The sequence below is a fragment of the Ixodes scapularis genome, unplaced genomic scaffold (genome assembly GCF_016920785.2).
Source record: "Ixodes scapularis isolate PalLabHiFi unplaced genomic scaffold, ASM1692078v2 PGA_scaffold5__190_contigs__length_132052651, whole genome shotgun sequence".
NCBI lineage: Eukaryota > Metazoa > Arthropoda > Arachnida > Ixodida > Ixodidae > Ixodes > Ixodes scapularis.
In genome coordinates, this window is record NW_024609880.1 from 10,768,129 (window position 1) to 10,785,403 (window position 17,275).

A 17,275-nucleotide genomic window follows, 5' to 3' on the forward strand; every position below is an offset into this window, starting at 1 on the left:
GTAGACGACACCTAAGTAATTATATTTTTCTTAAACACGAGCAATATAAGAGCCTTGCTTCACTCTTCCACGTCAGAAATGTGTACCCGAGGAACTTAATTCTGAAGCCTATCATCCAGGAGCCAGGGGTCGCGGTTCGCACATCGCGGTACCACGATCACTGAAAGTTGCCAATATCACCAAAGAAAGGATGTAGCTGGGAGTTCCAAGTGAACGGCGAGACCAAAGGACCTGCCTCCTATACAGTAACCCGATCTGCATCGGGATAATGAGCATGACGGGCCTTGTGTCGTCGTCTTCTTACCTTGTCCTAGTCTTTCGGTGCTTGTCCTTTCCCATGAGCATGAAGTTTCGTTTCGCCTGCTTAGCCGTACAAAGAAAACTATATTTTTGTCAGATATTTTATTGATGCGTATAACTGAATCGTCTCCATTTTTTATTTAATCTTATTGGATGGGCAGTTTGTCTGGAGATACTCTGGTGTGAATGTGTTCTACATATTTCCCGGTTTTAAGAAAGCAACCCTGGATTGGAAACTACCGCTTTTTTTTTAAAATATGAGAAGCAATGAGTATTATTCCCGCAAAGGAGCGCATTTACCCAGCAAACATACTACTATACAATTGACGTTCAAAACCACTATATCACTATAGCATTGTTCAGTCTAGCGTTCTTTAAATGTCAAATGTCATAACTTTTTACAGAAAGTGTGATTAGATCGACGTGAAACATTCGGTCACCTATGTATAAGCGATTATAGCGAAGTTGAAACTTGGCGTTTTGGGTTCTGGTAAATTCCAAAAGCTTTTCGCGTTCATTTCTTGTCTTCAACGAAAAATCTTTGTTGAGTGAGTAGGCGGTGCTCTTTAATTTTGACACGCTGAACAAAACGTCTTGTTTTACTTTGAATGATGTCAATTTCCCGAAACCAGACCTGTTTTTATTAGGTCGGAACGCTCCTAGCCTATTGGAACATTCCAAAAACGAAGCATCAAACTTCATACCAAGTCTCCTGGCAAAGCGAAATAACTTTAGCTTCAGAGGCAGTCCAAATCTCTCCATAACTGTCAGGTATCCCATAAAAAATCAGATTCGACCTCCTTGACTGTCCTTCAACATTTTCCCACGGCGAAGCCAAGATTTTAACCTTAGAAGCCAACTCAGCTGTAAAAGTAAGGAGACAATTTACATCATTCCGCAGTTGCGGAACAGTCTCCAAGTTAGCCTCTACCGATGTGAACCTGGTTGCTAATACTGCTAGCTTTTCGTCTGGTTGCTTTGAATTGTTTTTAGTTCGTTAAAAAGCGCCGCTTGACCGACTTGTAGTGGAGGCGAAATATCCAGACTTTGCAAGATAAGCTGTTGCTGATCTTCTGTCAGGGGTAAAACAGGTCAGGGGTAGAACTGAGGTAGAACAGGTAAGCTGAACACAATGATCGATAGCTCCACAATACCAGTTGGCAATGCTGGTTAACACCGACCGATAGCGAGTGAGTCAGTGTTTTTGGCTTATCGACAGATAAAAGCGCTAGTGTAACTAGGTTCATGACGGCGCAACTGTCATTGTGCTGCCAACGATCATTGAGTTGTATTGAACGGGCCTACTTCAGTTAACGAACTGATGGGGGTTCGCCCCAATAGAGCGCAATGATGGCGGCATCCGCCGTATTGCAGCCGATCGATAGCGCCAGCGGAAGTTTGGGGGGAGGGGGAAGGGGACATGTAGAAGGTATCCAGCCAATATTTTAGTGGAGGATGTTATTCGGGGCCAAAGCAGCCACTAAGACGGTCACGGCAGATCACGGAAGCCCACGCTCAAGGAGCGCTGCCATTGTGATGTCGGTGATGATGAGACCATAAAGTAGTATTATAGTGTAACGTTAAGAGTGACCAGTTTTATAGGCCCCAGCGGCTCACTGGACTGTCGAAGCACGTAGCGGCTGTTACGAAGTTGGCCTCGTCTTCCTATTTAAGCGCTTCCCTTCACTGCACGGCTAAAGACCTCCACGGCTGCTATGTAAATGGGTGGATACAAATAATATATTTAATTAAGATTGTATCAGGCGGTAGCTTGCGCCACCTAGTCTACCGTGATTGACTAGAAGTTTGAAATTTAGTCAGAATCGATTGCTCAAAATGCACGCATTAATTCTGAACTCCACAACACATCATGTACAACATGAAGTATAAAATTCAAACCGTTGTACTCGACAGAGAATAAAGGACCCGAGAACGAGATAATTGATAAATGCGCAAATATTTATTGTGACAAAAAAAACAAAAACGAAAGACGTTTACAGCACCTTGTAATGCCGAATTAGAGCGCAGCTCTTGAGCAAGAGGAGGGAAGGGTACTGAGGGGAGGGTAGACCCCTCCTCTGTCCTCCTCACCTCCTCATCCTCCCTGGTACTCCTCCTCCCCTCCTCTCCCTCTGCCTCGTCCTCCTCCTCTCCTCCTCCTCCTCTTCCCCTCCCCCTCCTCCTTCCCTTACCCTCGTCCCCCTTCTCCTCCTCCCCTCCCCCTCGTCCTCCTCCCTCTCATCCTCACCGCGCGTTCCATCATGGGAAATGTCCCATCATGCACCGCGCGATAACGCCGACGGCGACGCCGCTCAGCTCGGAAACGGGCGCCTAAAGGCTGAACTCCATGGAGCGACTTATACCCCTGTCAGACGGGCTAGTTTAGTGTCACTACAAGCGAGTGCACTTGGCCCTTAGTGTCATTTCTGTAATGTGCCACACGGCTCCTTCCTGAGGAACACACTTCGCTTGGAGTGAGTTTGACGAACTCACTTCGCTCGATCGAGCGCGTGGAATCAGTAGGAGTGTTTCAACAGTAAAACATAACAACACAGAAACCAAAAGCGTTGCGTAAGTCTTATTTTATAAAGAAAAAGAAATTCGTGAAAGAGACGGCAGGTAGAAGAGTGGCATTGCAAAAAAAAAGTAGTGGGGTGGACTTGGAGTTTAGGCTTACCTGAATCAAGATTAGCGCAGTGGTGAATTGATAAAAGACGACGACAAAGTCAGTCATTCATGGCTGTCTTGGTTAGCAGAGAATGATAGAGTCTACTTTTGTTTCAGCATGTAATTATTTGAGACGACACGATAATTATGATCTGATTAGGCAGTGTCAGGGCCTCCTCGTAGGCTTTCGTGGAACGAAGCGGAACGCCAAAGTTGGATATGCTTCGTTCGTTATATTGGCTTGCGATGATCGATCAGAATCATCCGATTGGCGTAAAAATCGTTCATTAATGCAACGTTGTTTTAGAGCACAGCTCCTAGGCACCCCTTTCTGAATTAAGCGGCGTCGGCGAAACCGCGCGTTGCATTAAGGGCTGTTTCCCAAAATGACGTCACACGTGACGTCACGTGTGTCGTCACGTGTGACGTCACGAGGGTAAACTTTTCCCGCTATATTTTGCGGTAAAAGTTTTTGCTCAGTTTGGTGGAAAATTTTTCCGCTAAATTTAGAGGAAACATTATACCCGTCCGACGTCACATCTAAAATTTCATATGACGTGTCATGCGACGTCACACGTCAATTCAGCGGGAAAATTTCCCGGCTAAATTTAGCGGGAAATTTAGCGAATTTTTTACGCTAAGTGGGATCGGAATAGGAGAGGAGGGTACGGAGGGGGAGCAGCTGGCTTACCCTCCCCTTCGTACCCTTCCTCCCTCCTCTCAAGAGCTGCGCTCCAATTTTGCATTACAGAGAATTGCAAACGTCTAATTTTTTTAACGCGTCTTTATTAAGGGGTATCGGTGGCCGAGTGGGCTAGCGCCCACCAGATCGGAGTACGTGGAGAGAAAGCTCGCGCTGCAGAACCCAGTGATCCTGAGCTCAATCCCCAGCCCTGCCCGAAGAACACACTTCCAGTGAAGTGAGTTCGGGGAGCACACTACGCTCGCTTCTGTAGACCGAGTGTGTAATCTCGATAGCAGTGTTCAAGGAGTAGAAATAATAGAAGAAATTAACGCTGCGTAAAATTAGTATTATTTTGATAGGAGTAATATTAGATGCGCACTTGTTTTCTGTTGGCAGGAAAGTAGTGCATTGTAGAAAAACAAGCGGCAAATCTAGTTCCCAGCCTTGGCCCCTGCGCGACGGCCAGCGACGGCCAGCGACGACCAAGAGGCACCTGCGAAACTCTACCAGGAATCTGAAGGTGGCAGGAGAGACGCGAAAGGCTTGATTGAAATGCAACTCGCCCAAATGGGGCAAGGTGTCTTCGAACCACCGTTCGTTCCCCTGGAAAGTCCACCGTTCTCGACTGATCACGGGTAGGTTGTCGGTCATGAGAGCGGCTACGGTGAAGGCATCGGCCTGCAGCTGCTGATCGATGTCACTTGACAGACATTCTTGCCTGTGTGTCGGCATCCAGGTCCAGCTGCCTCTCATCTGAAAGGCGTTGCGCTCTCCCGGAAGAAAGTGAACCAACCACGCGCTTCCACTGTCCAACATCGCGGATATCGCCCTCCATCTCGTCCTCCACACACTCCATGATGTTTCGTTGTGGCGAGTGGCCGCCGTGTGAGTGGCCAAGCGGGCTCGCGCACACCAGCTCGGAGCACGCGGAGCGAAAGCTCGCGCTGCAGAACCCAGGAATCCTGGGTTCAATCCCTGCTTCTGCTGGTTTCGATCTATACTCCGTTTCACCTCATGTTGTACCGCAGACAAGGCTAGAAGCGCGAGCTCATAGCGTTGGGAGCTATCCTTAACGCACGAGAGCTTGTGCCGCGGAGATGTGGCCTGAGTAAGGAGCTCGCGCTTGTAGCCTTTCCTGCGGTACATTATAAGGTGAAACAGGGTATAGATAAGCATTGTACCGGCGTGCGGACGTGTATCACTAGCTTGTAATGGCTGATCGTAATGATCAAGTTGGGTTTAAATTTGGATTAAAGCTCGTGACTTAGCGCAACAATGTGTGGTAACGTGTTTCTAATAAGACGACGAAGTTATTTATGAGAAAATGCGTATGCATTGTAATATTTTGCGTGCCCATTACTTACCCATCGTCATTGCCATCAATCTGGAGTGACACTAAGTTTTCCCGTGTAGCACCAACACACTTGAAGTGTGCTTCGGCGGGCTGAAGTGCACTCGCTTGTAGTGACACTAAACTAGCCCGTCTGACAGGGGTATTAAGCGACGAATTAAAGCCCCTTGATAAAGGTGTTTTTACAAGTACCGCCAACCATTGTTGTGGAAATGCGCAAGACACGTGCCATGAGCGGGTGCTCCGCCGCCATTCGCTTCCAAGGGCCGCTCATTTCAGTGCTGCGCCGCCATTTGCTTCCAAGGGCCGCTCGAGACCTGGGCCATGTGCGCTCGCGCGTTTGGCGCTACTTGCAAAGACAAACGAAAACATATCGAGGGCTTTACGACGAATAACTGACCAACGCCGCCCGACGGCACGCTCGCTTTTCGCGCGACGTAGCAGCCACTGTGTTGATTCCACGCGCAGAGCAAAAGCCACCAGGCAAAATTCGTTGGTTGGTCGCAGCAAATTCGTCCCACGGAGTTCAGCCTTAAAGGGATGCTGAACCGAAATCTTGATCAAAAAATGCACGCGGCAAAAGCGTACAACGGGATGCTACAAACACCAAAATATCACTCAAAGAGCGATATCTCGAAGGGATTACCGTATTTTTGAAGAAAAGGAGGCGCATTTGACAGAAATGTTCACGACATGTTTCCCCGAAAAGAAGACGGAACGGCCTCGCGCCTTCTCCGCCTCGCCGCCTTAAAGGGGCCCTCCAACAGTATTTGAGCTTCGACTTTTTTTTGCGGTTTCTACAAGCTAGTGGTCCCGGAAACCCAGTGGACAACGAAAGAGTTTGAAAATATTAGCGCATCATATTTTAATTTGACGACTCGGAAACACCTCCTCCGACGGTGGCGCCTCGAGGTGCCGAATGCGCGCGCATAACGGCGCTCCTTTTCACTATACGTCACATTCTCTGGGTTTTGTGATTGGCGAGAGCCGTACCAAGAATTTTGAAGGGAAATGAAGTATATCACACGTTAATCGTCATTATTTCTCTAACAAGTCATTCTTATAGAGCTAATGAAGTTGTAAAGTAAAGTTCAAAAAGGGCGAAAACGACGCTTTGTCGCTCATGCGCGCCTCCCAGCGGCGTCCCCGACGTACCATCGCGAGCAGACGACAAGTGATCCGTGCAGGCAACGCGCATCGTATTTCCACTTGTGCGCACCCGGTCCCGGTCAACTAAAAGCAGTAAGAGGAGCCAGGGGAACCCTTATTTTCTTTTAGTGCTGCGACAGACTTTTCACTGTTCGAGTGAAGTGCGGCGACGGAACCCAGCTTATATCGTGCCCAACGGGAACGCTCAACAGTTTTTACCTCCTACTCGCCGAGGTGGCTCCGGCGGCGGAGTTGCGGGAGACGAGTGTTCCGCGGCTGTCGAAGCGGACTGAGGCAGAGACGCGTCGCGGCGCTTGCGTGGAGTGTCCTCGTACGGCGCGACGCCCAGATCCGCATTCAAAATCCGATAAGCCCGGTAAATTCATCGATGATGGCGACCCGATCCCAAAGCTACGATGGTTGCAGCTAGGACTAATGACCGACGAGCCGACCGGGCCGACGGGCTATCAACCAAACTCGCGTCCAATCGGCCGACCACTTTGTTCCAATCGCTGAACTGTTTCATTTTACGTCATGAAGCGCAATGTTTTGCTTACTTAAAGTTGTTTTCTCCAATATTTAATTTGCTAATAACTCACAAAATATTGCGAATTTCTTTAATATTTCTTTTCCTTGGTGTTCTTGCTTTCATGGAGCTCCGTTTCAGCGCGAACTTCAAACCAGTAAAAAATTGTTGGTGGGCCCCTTTAAAGGAGCGAAGCGAAAAGAGAAGGAAACTAGGTATCTCACGTCACGCGCCTCGTCGGCCTGGTTCAATCTCGACCTCCTTTTCCGAAAATACGGTCGTCCATTCGAGATATCGCCTTGCGAGTAGTGTTGTAGGGATTGTAGCGTCCCGCCCACATCTCCTGCATTGTTTTTTTTTTTAATCTAAATTTCGGTTCACCATCCCTTTAAGAGCTTCTCTCTAAAACAAAATCATAACAAAAATAGCTTATTTGCTGGCGTTCGTAAAAACGTGTACTCCATTTCACCATGAGGGCGAGCAAAGGAGGAGCAACGAGAACGAGCTTGACACTTTAAACGTTCATAAGAATCTGTAATCCCGGAAATTAACGCACGCTAGTCAAGTGGAAAGGCCGTTCAAGACAACACGCGGGTGTCCGTAGCGTCAGCTTGGTTTAGTTCATGGGGAACAGAATATAGCTTTTTGGCAACGCAGCTGAAGTTCAACAGACATTTGAAGCATTACCACGGGGTTGTACTTGAACCGTCTCGCCTTCGCAACAAAGAAAGAACGTCGAGAAATCCACACTATGGCAGCAGCAAAAAGCACCATCCACCCCCCGCCACCTTGGATGCACTATGGTGGCTGGCCGAGCCTGCTGCCAAGTCGTAAGTCTTACCAAAGCCTCAGTCGGGGTCGTTGTGGTATTTTTTTTTAAAATCCTTCTAATGTACTGAAAGGTTTAAAATATGTAGATTAAAGTAAAACTATATCCTAATGGCACACATATAACAAATGTATGGATAATTAGGAACTACTGTGCCATTAGGCGGGTTTGTGAATCCTATAACAGCTGGGCCGCGAAAGGGCTACAGTGGCCACTCTTTATGTATCACTTTATTACTCTATGATAAGACTTTCGTTATGCCTCTCTCGCTTCAGTCCGTTTGAAACGTTCTGATTATCGCTTTTTGCTCCATAAATTGGAAATTTAGTTTCTTATATTTTGTTTTAAACGTTTATGGTAAATAAAAAGTGTAAATATCATTCATTTGCATCACTTTTAAAAAAGGATAATCTGTCTTCAGTTTTGGTTTTGTCTCGGTTTCAACTGGGTCACTTCAGGCGCATCTCAACTCTGGTTGTTTGGCCTATGTACCGTGCAAACACCGTGGACAACTTAGTTGAGCTCAATGACATTTGTGAGATGCAAACGATCGTTGTCGCGATTCCAGAGCGCCGTCGGCCGTCGTTTTCTCATCGAACATAAAAAAAAAACAAAAAAAAACCTATAACATTAGAAAGAAATAAGAGTCAGTTCGAAACTTTGGTATCTGGTTCGGACCACCAGCACTATATTTGGCCGGAAAATGTGAGTTCGGCAGGTGCGTAGCTCATATTTGCGGTGAAATAAACCATGCAATACTTCTTTTTTTTTTAATCTTCATGGGACACCTTGTTTATAATGTTACTTTTTCCATGCTCTATGAACGTGAACCACTTATCCTGAGCAGAGCTTGAATGAAGCCATCCCCCATAAAACATTTTAAAGCTAATTTTAATATTTGCTTGCCTGAACTAAGAAAATGTCCTGGAGATAATATGGATCCCCGGCCGGTTTTTCACTCCACATCTTCCGGATAATCTCCGCCAGGTCAGTCTCATACAGCGTCTTCGATTCTTTGCACAGGAATGGTGCAATGGGATCTGCACCGAGTTGAATTTCTGTAAAGAAAGGGGCGGGAAAAAACGACATATTTTTTTCTGATTTTAGCTAAAACAAGTAGACACGTGAAACAAAATACCATATTTTTTTTTTGGTCTATACGTCGCAGCTTTCTAAACATAGTAATCGGTTATTTTCATAAGAACGGTTGGCATATAAGTAGCACATTTCTATAAGTTTCCCCTGTATATTTCTACGGACTGCAATGCATAACTGCAAATAAATGCTCAAAGACACGTGTTATGATAAACAAAATACGCGAAAGCGAGATCATGTTTCAATTTTCTTGGCAATGAAGCGAATTAGAAAAGTTTCGTGACGAATTTCCACTGATTTAAGTTGCATCGTTTTCTAAGACGCATCAAAAAATATTTTGGTCGAAAAAAACGGCATTTGTTTACCGTAAGATACGATAGAAATATTCTAACTATCTTTCGTCTTAAAAATGCACTTCCTTGACTGCTGTGCACCGGTTATCATTGGGTCCGCGTGCAAAACTCGAGAATAAACGACAGCGAAAATGTGTTGAGACCTAAAAATAAAGTCTGGGTAGCGGCATTTTCTGTGCATGGCGTGAGCCTGAGAACAGCCGAGCTCAGTGTCGAAATACAGGCTTTATTAATGCATAATTTTGTTCTCACTGAGGCTACCCCTAATTTAGCATTAAAAAGTGAAACATGCCTTGGTGGAAGAGAGTTAGCCGGATGCCAAACACCTGCGCTGAGAGTTCCGCCTGCCACGCGACACATTTTCACAATAAAAAAGAAGCAAAAAAAAAAAAAAAAAAAAAACAAGAAGAAAGTACAACAAGAAAAGAAGAAAAAAAAAACAGAAGGGGTCGGGTAAAGTTTCTATATAAGAACTTCTTACAAGTAGCGACATTCTTTGAAGCGCCGACTGCGTGACGGAGCAGATAATAGGAACGAATGGCGGCGCGCAACAGATGACTGAACTGATTGACGCCGTTTTGTGTAAGCGGAATGTACTTTGTTATTTGTATTGGTTGTCGTTGCGGTGCAAAAAGAAGTATCGAGGGAATTTAGGGTTGGGGACGCCGAGACGCTTTAAGAAGATTTCGCCAGCTGCGAACGCCTGGAAAACAACAATCAAAAGAAGTAATAGACACAAGAGGTAAACTTGGTGACGCTGACTCGGCGTCACGTGTCTGGAAGGCTGACATTGAAGCTGTCGTCTGCTGTGTTCCTGATAAAACGCGATTCTGCATATTGTGGTTTGTGCGATAGCTATAAATACAGCTGTAATTTCTTTCTTTTTTTAAGTGATAATTTTAAGGATATTGCGTTGCAGAAAGTCGGCGTCGACGTCGACGTCGGTGTCGGTGTCGGCGACAAGCAGATCTATTGTTTTAAAAACAATCTACAACACTTTTTGTTGAGCAGATCAAAAACTTTTAACATATAGAAGAGGTTCAGAACGTCCTAGCCAGCCGAGCTTCGACTGACAATTTGAAATAACACTTTGCACTCGCCTCATAGATTGACAAAGTAATATCTCACCTCTTTAGCATTGGAATTGACATAGAGGACTGCCATGCGCGACCTCCATATGTTCCACAATCTACGAAGCGCAATAAAATCAAAAGGAACGCCTTTGTTATTCGTTACATTCAATAAGTGAATGCCGGTTGGGCTAATAAGAGCTGTTTCTTTAATTTACGCTGAAAAACGTCCCCCCCCCCAAAAAAAAAAAAAATATATATATATATATACATACATTGCATCGCAGCAAAATACACAACGTGTTCGGTAGTTTCCGGTTTCTCACATAGCAGATAGTCAACCAACCATGGCGCATAATTTTCTCTTTCACTGAACCACACCTTAACGGGCTAAGTGTTGGTGTGCAACTTAAAAAGAAAGGTTTCATCGGAAAGAAGGACACACATTCTGTTAACCTGGTTAAAGGGATACTGAACCGAAGTTTCGACCTCACAAAACAAGGCTGGACGGATAGGCCGTACGTTGCGAAACATCAAAACATAACTCATACAGCGATATCCTTAAAGTACGGCCGTATTTTTGGGAAACTGCGCGATTGACACTGCCGACGAGGCCGACGAGCCAAGTAACATCGGAATTCTCATTCCCTATCCTCCCCGCTATGTCCCGTCGCGCTGGTGAACTGAAGCGAGGAGGAGAGAGGCGAGCCCGCTTCCCCTTTTTCTCAAATTTTGCAGGGGACAATGACGTCAAATATCTCGCTTGATCGCGCCTTCTTTTTCCAAATGTAGGGCCATCCGTTTGAGATATCGATGTATGACTTACGTTTTGGAATTCGTAGCGTCCTGTTCAACATTTCTGCGGCCTTATTTTGCGAAATCTAAACTTCGGTTCAGTATCTCTTTAAGCGTACCCTGGCCACCGCGACAGATGACACCTCTATAAAGTGGTGTTAGGGACAAACTAATCACCATATCAGGTGTAAGCGTCTTCTGGATCACAACAGACAGATAGTCTAACGAAAAACGAGCAGACAAAAATTGCACTGCGTCGGCGAATTCTTCCGAATATCCACGAGACCTTTTGGCGTACCGCGATGTGACGACGCAAGGATTGACGAGCCGTAGCCCACTGTTCTCGCGGCCTCTTCTGACCTTCAGCAACGCGCTCAAACCGCAGCAAATATGCGTCTAAGTCATCCTTCTGCTCATTAAACGGCGGCATCAATTTATGGGGCGCAACTACGCCCGCTCGGGTCGTATGGCCTCTTGATCGAGCTGTACTTGTGTCAATCTGACCTCTCGTTGCAACAAAAGCAATTCTTTCTCACTTTCTATTTCCAGCAATCTTAGCCTTGTTTCCTCTTCCCTTCTATGTAGCTGTTGCACAGGCTCCTCCTTGCGCCAAACGCGCTCTGCGTTGCGCTCTCTCCTTCTGAACCCATGCAAACAATTCCTTCCCTCTAAACCAAACTGCTTTCCCTGTTCAATCAGCTTCTCAACCTCTGAATCCACCATCACTCCAAAAACAAAATAACCGTAGCACCCTACTCTACCCCGACATTAAGAGCTCAGTTCGTCCACCCAAACTGGGCACTTGGCCGACCGGTCCTGTCGCGGACGCCAGTTCTTGACCCATCGCCCACGCCTGGAGGTTAGAGGCGCGATTCCCCCTTAACGGTGCGCCCGGCGGCCCTCTACAACGACTGTGGACAACATTTATTTTCGTTGAGGCCGGTCAGCCTGCGCGGTTGGCGCGTGTGCTCAAGTCGGGGAAGAACGGCATGAGCTCAGGAGGACACATGGAGTTTGAACAATAAACAATATATTTGCTTGAAAAAAAAATAGAAATATAAATTTCAATGTTTGGTACATAGGCAAACAATTCACAACAAAAAGAAAACCCCAAAGCTCCACACGGAACTTCAGGGTTTTCTTTGTCAAACGGAACAACACGGAACTTCAGGGTTTTCTCCGTCAAACGGAACCACACGGAACTTAGCAGATTCTGCGTCAAACGTGGCAATTTAAAACAATTCGCATTCGCCACTTCATTAAAAAAAAAAGTCATCTTTTTTGTAATATTCTTGAAGGTCATTGGGCATATTTATTAATTCCTCAGAAATTAGTAATCACGCATTTTGTATATTATTGATGCCTGTATATTGATGAAGAAGAATATCAGAACATCGTACACCGATAAAAAAGACAATTTATTGACAACTGAGGGTGCGCCGTCGGTAGCTCTGTCAAATAAAGAGGTTTGTTCGTTGCGAGCTAATATGAATAGCGATGTGTGAACCGTTTCAGCTCCAAATATTGTTTAGTGCCTAATAGATAAGTAAGTGTTTGTTGATGTAATCAGTGTCGGCTACGCCGTTTACTTTCTGTTAATTCCACTAACAAAACTTTATTTCCGAGAACAGCTTCGTCCTGTCGTGTTTGTGGTCTTCACTCCGTCGTCGTCGTTTGAGCGGTTTTCATCATGTATAACGTTTATCAACTCGCCATATTCGCTATCTTACAGAAGACTACTTCTTATATAGGTCACGAGTAACAGCGGTGCCAGTGTGCAGCTCTGAAGGTCTTTAGTAGCTCGCCGTAGAAGGGCACTATCACACAAAGGAAACGTGCGGAAACACCAACACGAACGGCTAGAAAACGGGCATGTCCGTGGTAGACAGAAGCCTCGATATTCTACTCACTGTTTTATCCTGTTTTCAAAGGTTAATGAAAGCTTCAAAGATAATTTCAGGCACCGAGTTGTTGCGCATGTACTTTCGAATTTTCGGCATTCACAATTTTGCGTTTTAGGTTTTAGGGAGACATAAGTTTTCGAGCATTTTCATGTTATTCAAGTTGATAGTTTTCAGTTAGGCTTTAGTTGCCTAGAGAGTAAGCCACAGAAAACACTAGCCCTCTATTATTAATTTGGGAGCGATATACTTAAGAAGCTTAGCAAATAATACAAAAAACGACATTTCCTTTTTTGGCAAAGCTGACGAATTTTAATGATAATAAATTGATATATGTTACGCAGGATCCAACAGCCTCCATATAAAGAGTAGAAAAAATCGGTGAGCTTTTCTCCGCATCCGCTGAAAGGCCGGTGAGCTTTTCTCCGCATCTGCCGGTTTCGCGGTGAGCTTTTCTCCGGAGGGCTTATCTCCGGTGAGCTTTTCTCCGGTGAGCTTTTCTCCGGTAAGCTTTTCTCCGGGATTCAGCGTGAATAGCGTTACGGCGCTGCCCGCCACCAGCGCTCTGCATATTTCCGTCAATATGTTAATTTTCTTCTTATACGTGAGGTTCGATATTGTACTTTTCAATTTCGATTTTAACCGAAGCATTTGCCTTTCGATGGAGCAGAAATAGTTATCCTAGCATATGTCTAAAACATTACTGAGACAAGCCTAATTTTAGTGAATATAAAAGAGCCGTCAATACACAAAGCTGAAAGACCCAACCTTATCCGATCCAAGCACAAGCTGATCGGGGCGCGTGGCTAACGTGGTGATCTACCAAGTATAGGTGCACTAATACACCTAGAAGTTTTTTAGAGGGAGGAGGACGCTCATGGTCGGTGTACAAGTACAATGGCTAGGTAAATGAGGGTGGATATTCCAGGAACGGGGTGCATGTGCGCCCGATGCACCCGAGTACACCGTTTCTTTTTTTTCTTACAGTTCAGGTTTACGGAGAAACGCTTAGTGCTACCATATTTTCACGATTAAATCTGCGACCGGGCACTCTATGCTCCGTTGTCGAACGGTTAGGCTTTGTGAGTACCGTATTTACTCCAGTAATAGCAGCACTGTTTATGAAGAAAGCATGAGCATTTACTTTTCCGCGGAGCACGCAGATTTCCAATCAGCGCTTTTGGCATCATCATTCCAGCTGTTTACAGGAAAGAGATAACGTCTTCCTGCCAAGATACCACCTTTGGAGATTGAATTTGTATAGAGAATCGTGTTCTCGATCTGGTTATTCGCTATGTTATTTATGCGCAACACAATGATTGGTTGTAAATTTATTCTGTGTGAATGTAGACACAAGAGCCTTGTTCATAAATAGTGCGGCTATTACTCGAGTAAATACGGTATAAGCTATGGTTGCACGCGAAGACTGCCGCTCGACTTTAGCGTGTGGAATCCCTATTATCTTAGGACGCATCAAGGAAAAATGTGCATTATACTGTAGGCGGTGTCTTATAAGAAATAAAAACAAACACCATATTACACAAAATGCGGTAGGGATATTCATTTGACCCACTTTTTCAGTGCACTGTACACCGGGCATGCTCGGAACGAGGTCATACCTAGCTTGATCGTGCGAAATATACGTTGCAAAAGCTCGATGAAAGCTCGTCGTCAGCACATGCTGAGCCGCTACGCGTTCAGCTACGGCCGTTATTTAATAGCCCTCTCGTGGCCTCCAAGATTTTTCGCGCGCTGGCTGCGCTCCTCGGGTAATTGCATTCGCGCGGTGAAAACTGTTACTGACGGGCGCTTCGTGGCGCTCACAACCAAACAACACAAACAAATAGCCGCGAATGGTCCTAATCACTATTATTATTGGTCTATAAAACTTAGGAGCAGTGCAAAATGTGTTGCTCGTCTCTAGCCCCAGCGCACAAACATTCGGCAAGGAAGAAGCTGATCGAAACTCGAAGGCTCATTTTTCTCGACGACAGCACGGTGTAAAAGAAAAGCCCGCGATTTTGTTTTCAAACAAACTGCGCTTCTAATCATTTCAGTGAAAAACAAAACTATGAACCAATTAAAATCAAGAAGGGGAGTCAAAACATAGATTCGTACTAAAGAGTGATCGTGATATGGATTTATTTCGGCTCATGAGAGGCCGAGCCGCAGCAGGAAGGCAAGTCGCCCATACCGTGAAAGACCACGGTGCCTCATACAATGATGATGGCATGGTATTGCAGAGATGAATTTTCAAAAGACGCGCTGATGATGGTTTAAATGGAGTTTGTGGACGAGGGCGAGGGGTTGATGTTGCGGTTGAAGAGGGTGGATCACATGAGCATTTCGCGTGTTGCGGTCATCGCGACGGTGGCCTTCGCGGGGCCGCTTTGAGCTGCTAAATTCTAGCACGCTGGTCTCGAGCCCCGGGTAAAGGCTCCTTGCGTCCACCGCTTGCAGACGAGCCTCCAGAATTTCCGGTGGCGCAGAGAATCCAGCACCCCCGTGGTGGGGCTCCAGGAGTTGGTGCTGGTGTTTCCTGGGCTCCGGTCTTCGCGAAAGCGGGTTCTAAAGTCTTCCAGCTTGGGGTCGCTCTTGTAACCGAGCATCGTTACCACCATGTCGTTCGAAGATATGGTGAGTGCAATTGGTCCGGCTGGCTCTCTAACAATGGGAAAAACCCATGCGGAAACCTAGATATCTGACTCGGCTCACTTTTTCTGCTGGTCAGCCGAGCGTTTGGAAAGGCCGGAGCAGGGCGCGGGGAAAATCTCGGAGGCCGTGCCCCTATATTCGATGCCAGCTGAAAAACAGCGATATCTTCAGATGCAGCTACACTGTAGAGCATAAGCAATCCATAGCCGCAGTCGCTACACGCATACATCATACAGAGGACACTATGAGCGCTGAAAGCAGGAGGACATAATTTTCCGCCGAAACGCGTCAAGTGTTGGTCAAGCGTGTTAAAAGGTAGTTTGCTGCAGACATACGTATGCTTCGAACATCTCTAGAGACTGTGTGTTTACGAACAATGTGACGTTTTTCAAGAAAAGACCAAGACGCGGAGGTCGTCTGCAGGCTGCCCCTTTTAACATGAGTCTGCTGTTCGACTGCGACTTACGTGAACGAGTGAAAAAAATACAAGATCTGGGACCACGCTGTTAGTAAATGTAACCCAAGCAGCACGTTGCGAATGGGCCATCGCTGGCAAGTGTACTATGGGCAACTAGATTTTCGATGGCCAAAGCTTAGCCAAAGTGCTCGGCAACAGCAGGGTTTTGATCCTCGTCTGGTGACTTGCCATTCACTTTAAGCCAGTCGCTGGCCATTCACTTTAGGCCAGTCGCTAGCCATTTACATTAGGCCTGTGGCTGACCATTTACTTCGGGCCATTCACGTTTGACAAGCCCCTGGGCATTCCCGTTTTGCTAGACACTGGCCATATACTTTCGGCCATTCACTGGCCGAAAGTGGCTGTCGTTATAGACCTTTCTCACAAGGGCACCGCCATTTTGAAATATCGTCACTTCCAGTATGGGCGAAAACATTGTTTTGCCGTCGCCACGCCAATAGAATGTATTTAGGAGATAAGCGTAACCGTCACCTATTCTCGTTTTGTCTCCACTCTATTTTTTTACCATTTGCAAGTTGAAACGTTTTAATATTTTTTCGTCGCCCATACCGGATATGCCTTCTTGGCGGCCGGGGGCGAGAGTAAGCGGAAGAGGTCTATACACTCCACAATTTATCACAGACTGCCAGAAAATTTTGGTGTTCCTCAGAAGACTGTTAAGAATTTCGGGAGCTCATGTTTGAGAGCTCATCCCCAGAAACTTTCACATATTAATGACAAGCGAAGCTGCTCCAAGGTTGCTCAACATGTGTTGGACTTTTTAAGTGCTACGTCTTACGACGCTGGTTGCGACCACCACTCCAGTAGTCCGCGGTCCCACCATTAAGATCCCCCGGTAGTACAACAAAAAAAAAGTAACTTTAGGAGAAGAGAAAGTACAACGATGTTCAATTACAATATTTTTCACTTTACACAAGCTTACTGGCACTAATGGGAAAGAGAAGCCTTGAGTGCACAGTAAATTTTTTAACACACATAAGGGTGTAAATCAGTTTGTCCCAGGGCTAGCACCCTCATGGTGTTCAGTCAAGAACCCTTCATAATGGGTGCTTGCTAACACCCTTGGAAGAGGGTGGTTGGCATGGAATGGGCGCCCGCTTGGGTGGTTCAGTGGATGCTGGGCCACCCCAGCCAATCCGGCGCCGGGAGAGTATCATACGACGTTATCGTTATATGGAGTTAAAGGTCACGTGACGCTCCCTCGACGCTGGATTGGCTGGAATGGCTAATAGCGTCCGCCGCGCACGGACGAAGGGTAAAATGAAGTATAGGGCCCAGTAAAAAGTTTATAGGAATGTGTGCAATACACATATAAGAAGAGCTTGTAAATTGTACAAAAATCATATACGGTATTGCATATTCTTGTATTATTATTTACAGCTTATCATGTTTACTGAATAAACTTCCACTTTTTTCACTTA

The 17,275-nt window shown here is 45.9% G+C and overlaps 1 protein-coding gene across 1 annotated transcript in view; it reads right to left on the bottom strand.

Moving 5' to 3' along the window:
- Positions 1-8,398: 8,398 nt before the first annotated feature.
- Positions 8,399-17,275, bottom strand: part of LOC121838043 (juvenile hormone acid O-methyltransferase-like) — a 47,019-nt gene continuing 38,142 nt past the window's right edge. Inside the window, exon 4 of the mRNA XM_042294025.1 lies at positions 8,399-8,565. Coding sequence (XP_042149959.1) covers positions 8,399-8,565 — 167 coding nt within the window. The remainder of the gene's footprint in view (positions 8,566-17,275) is intronic.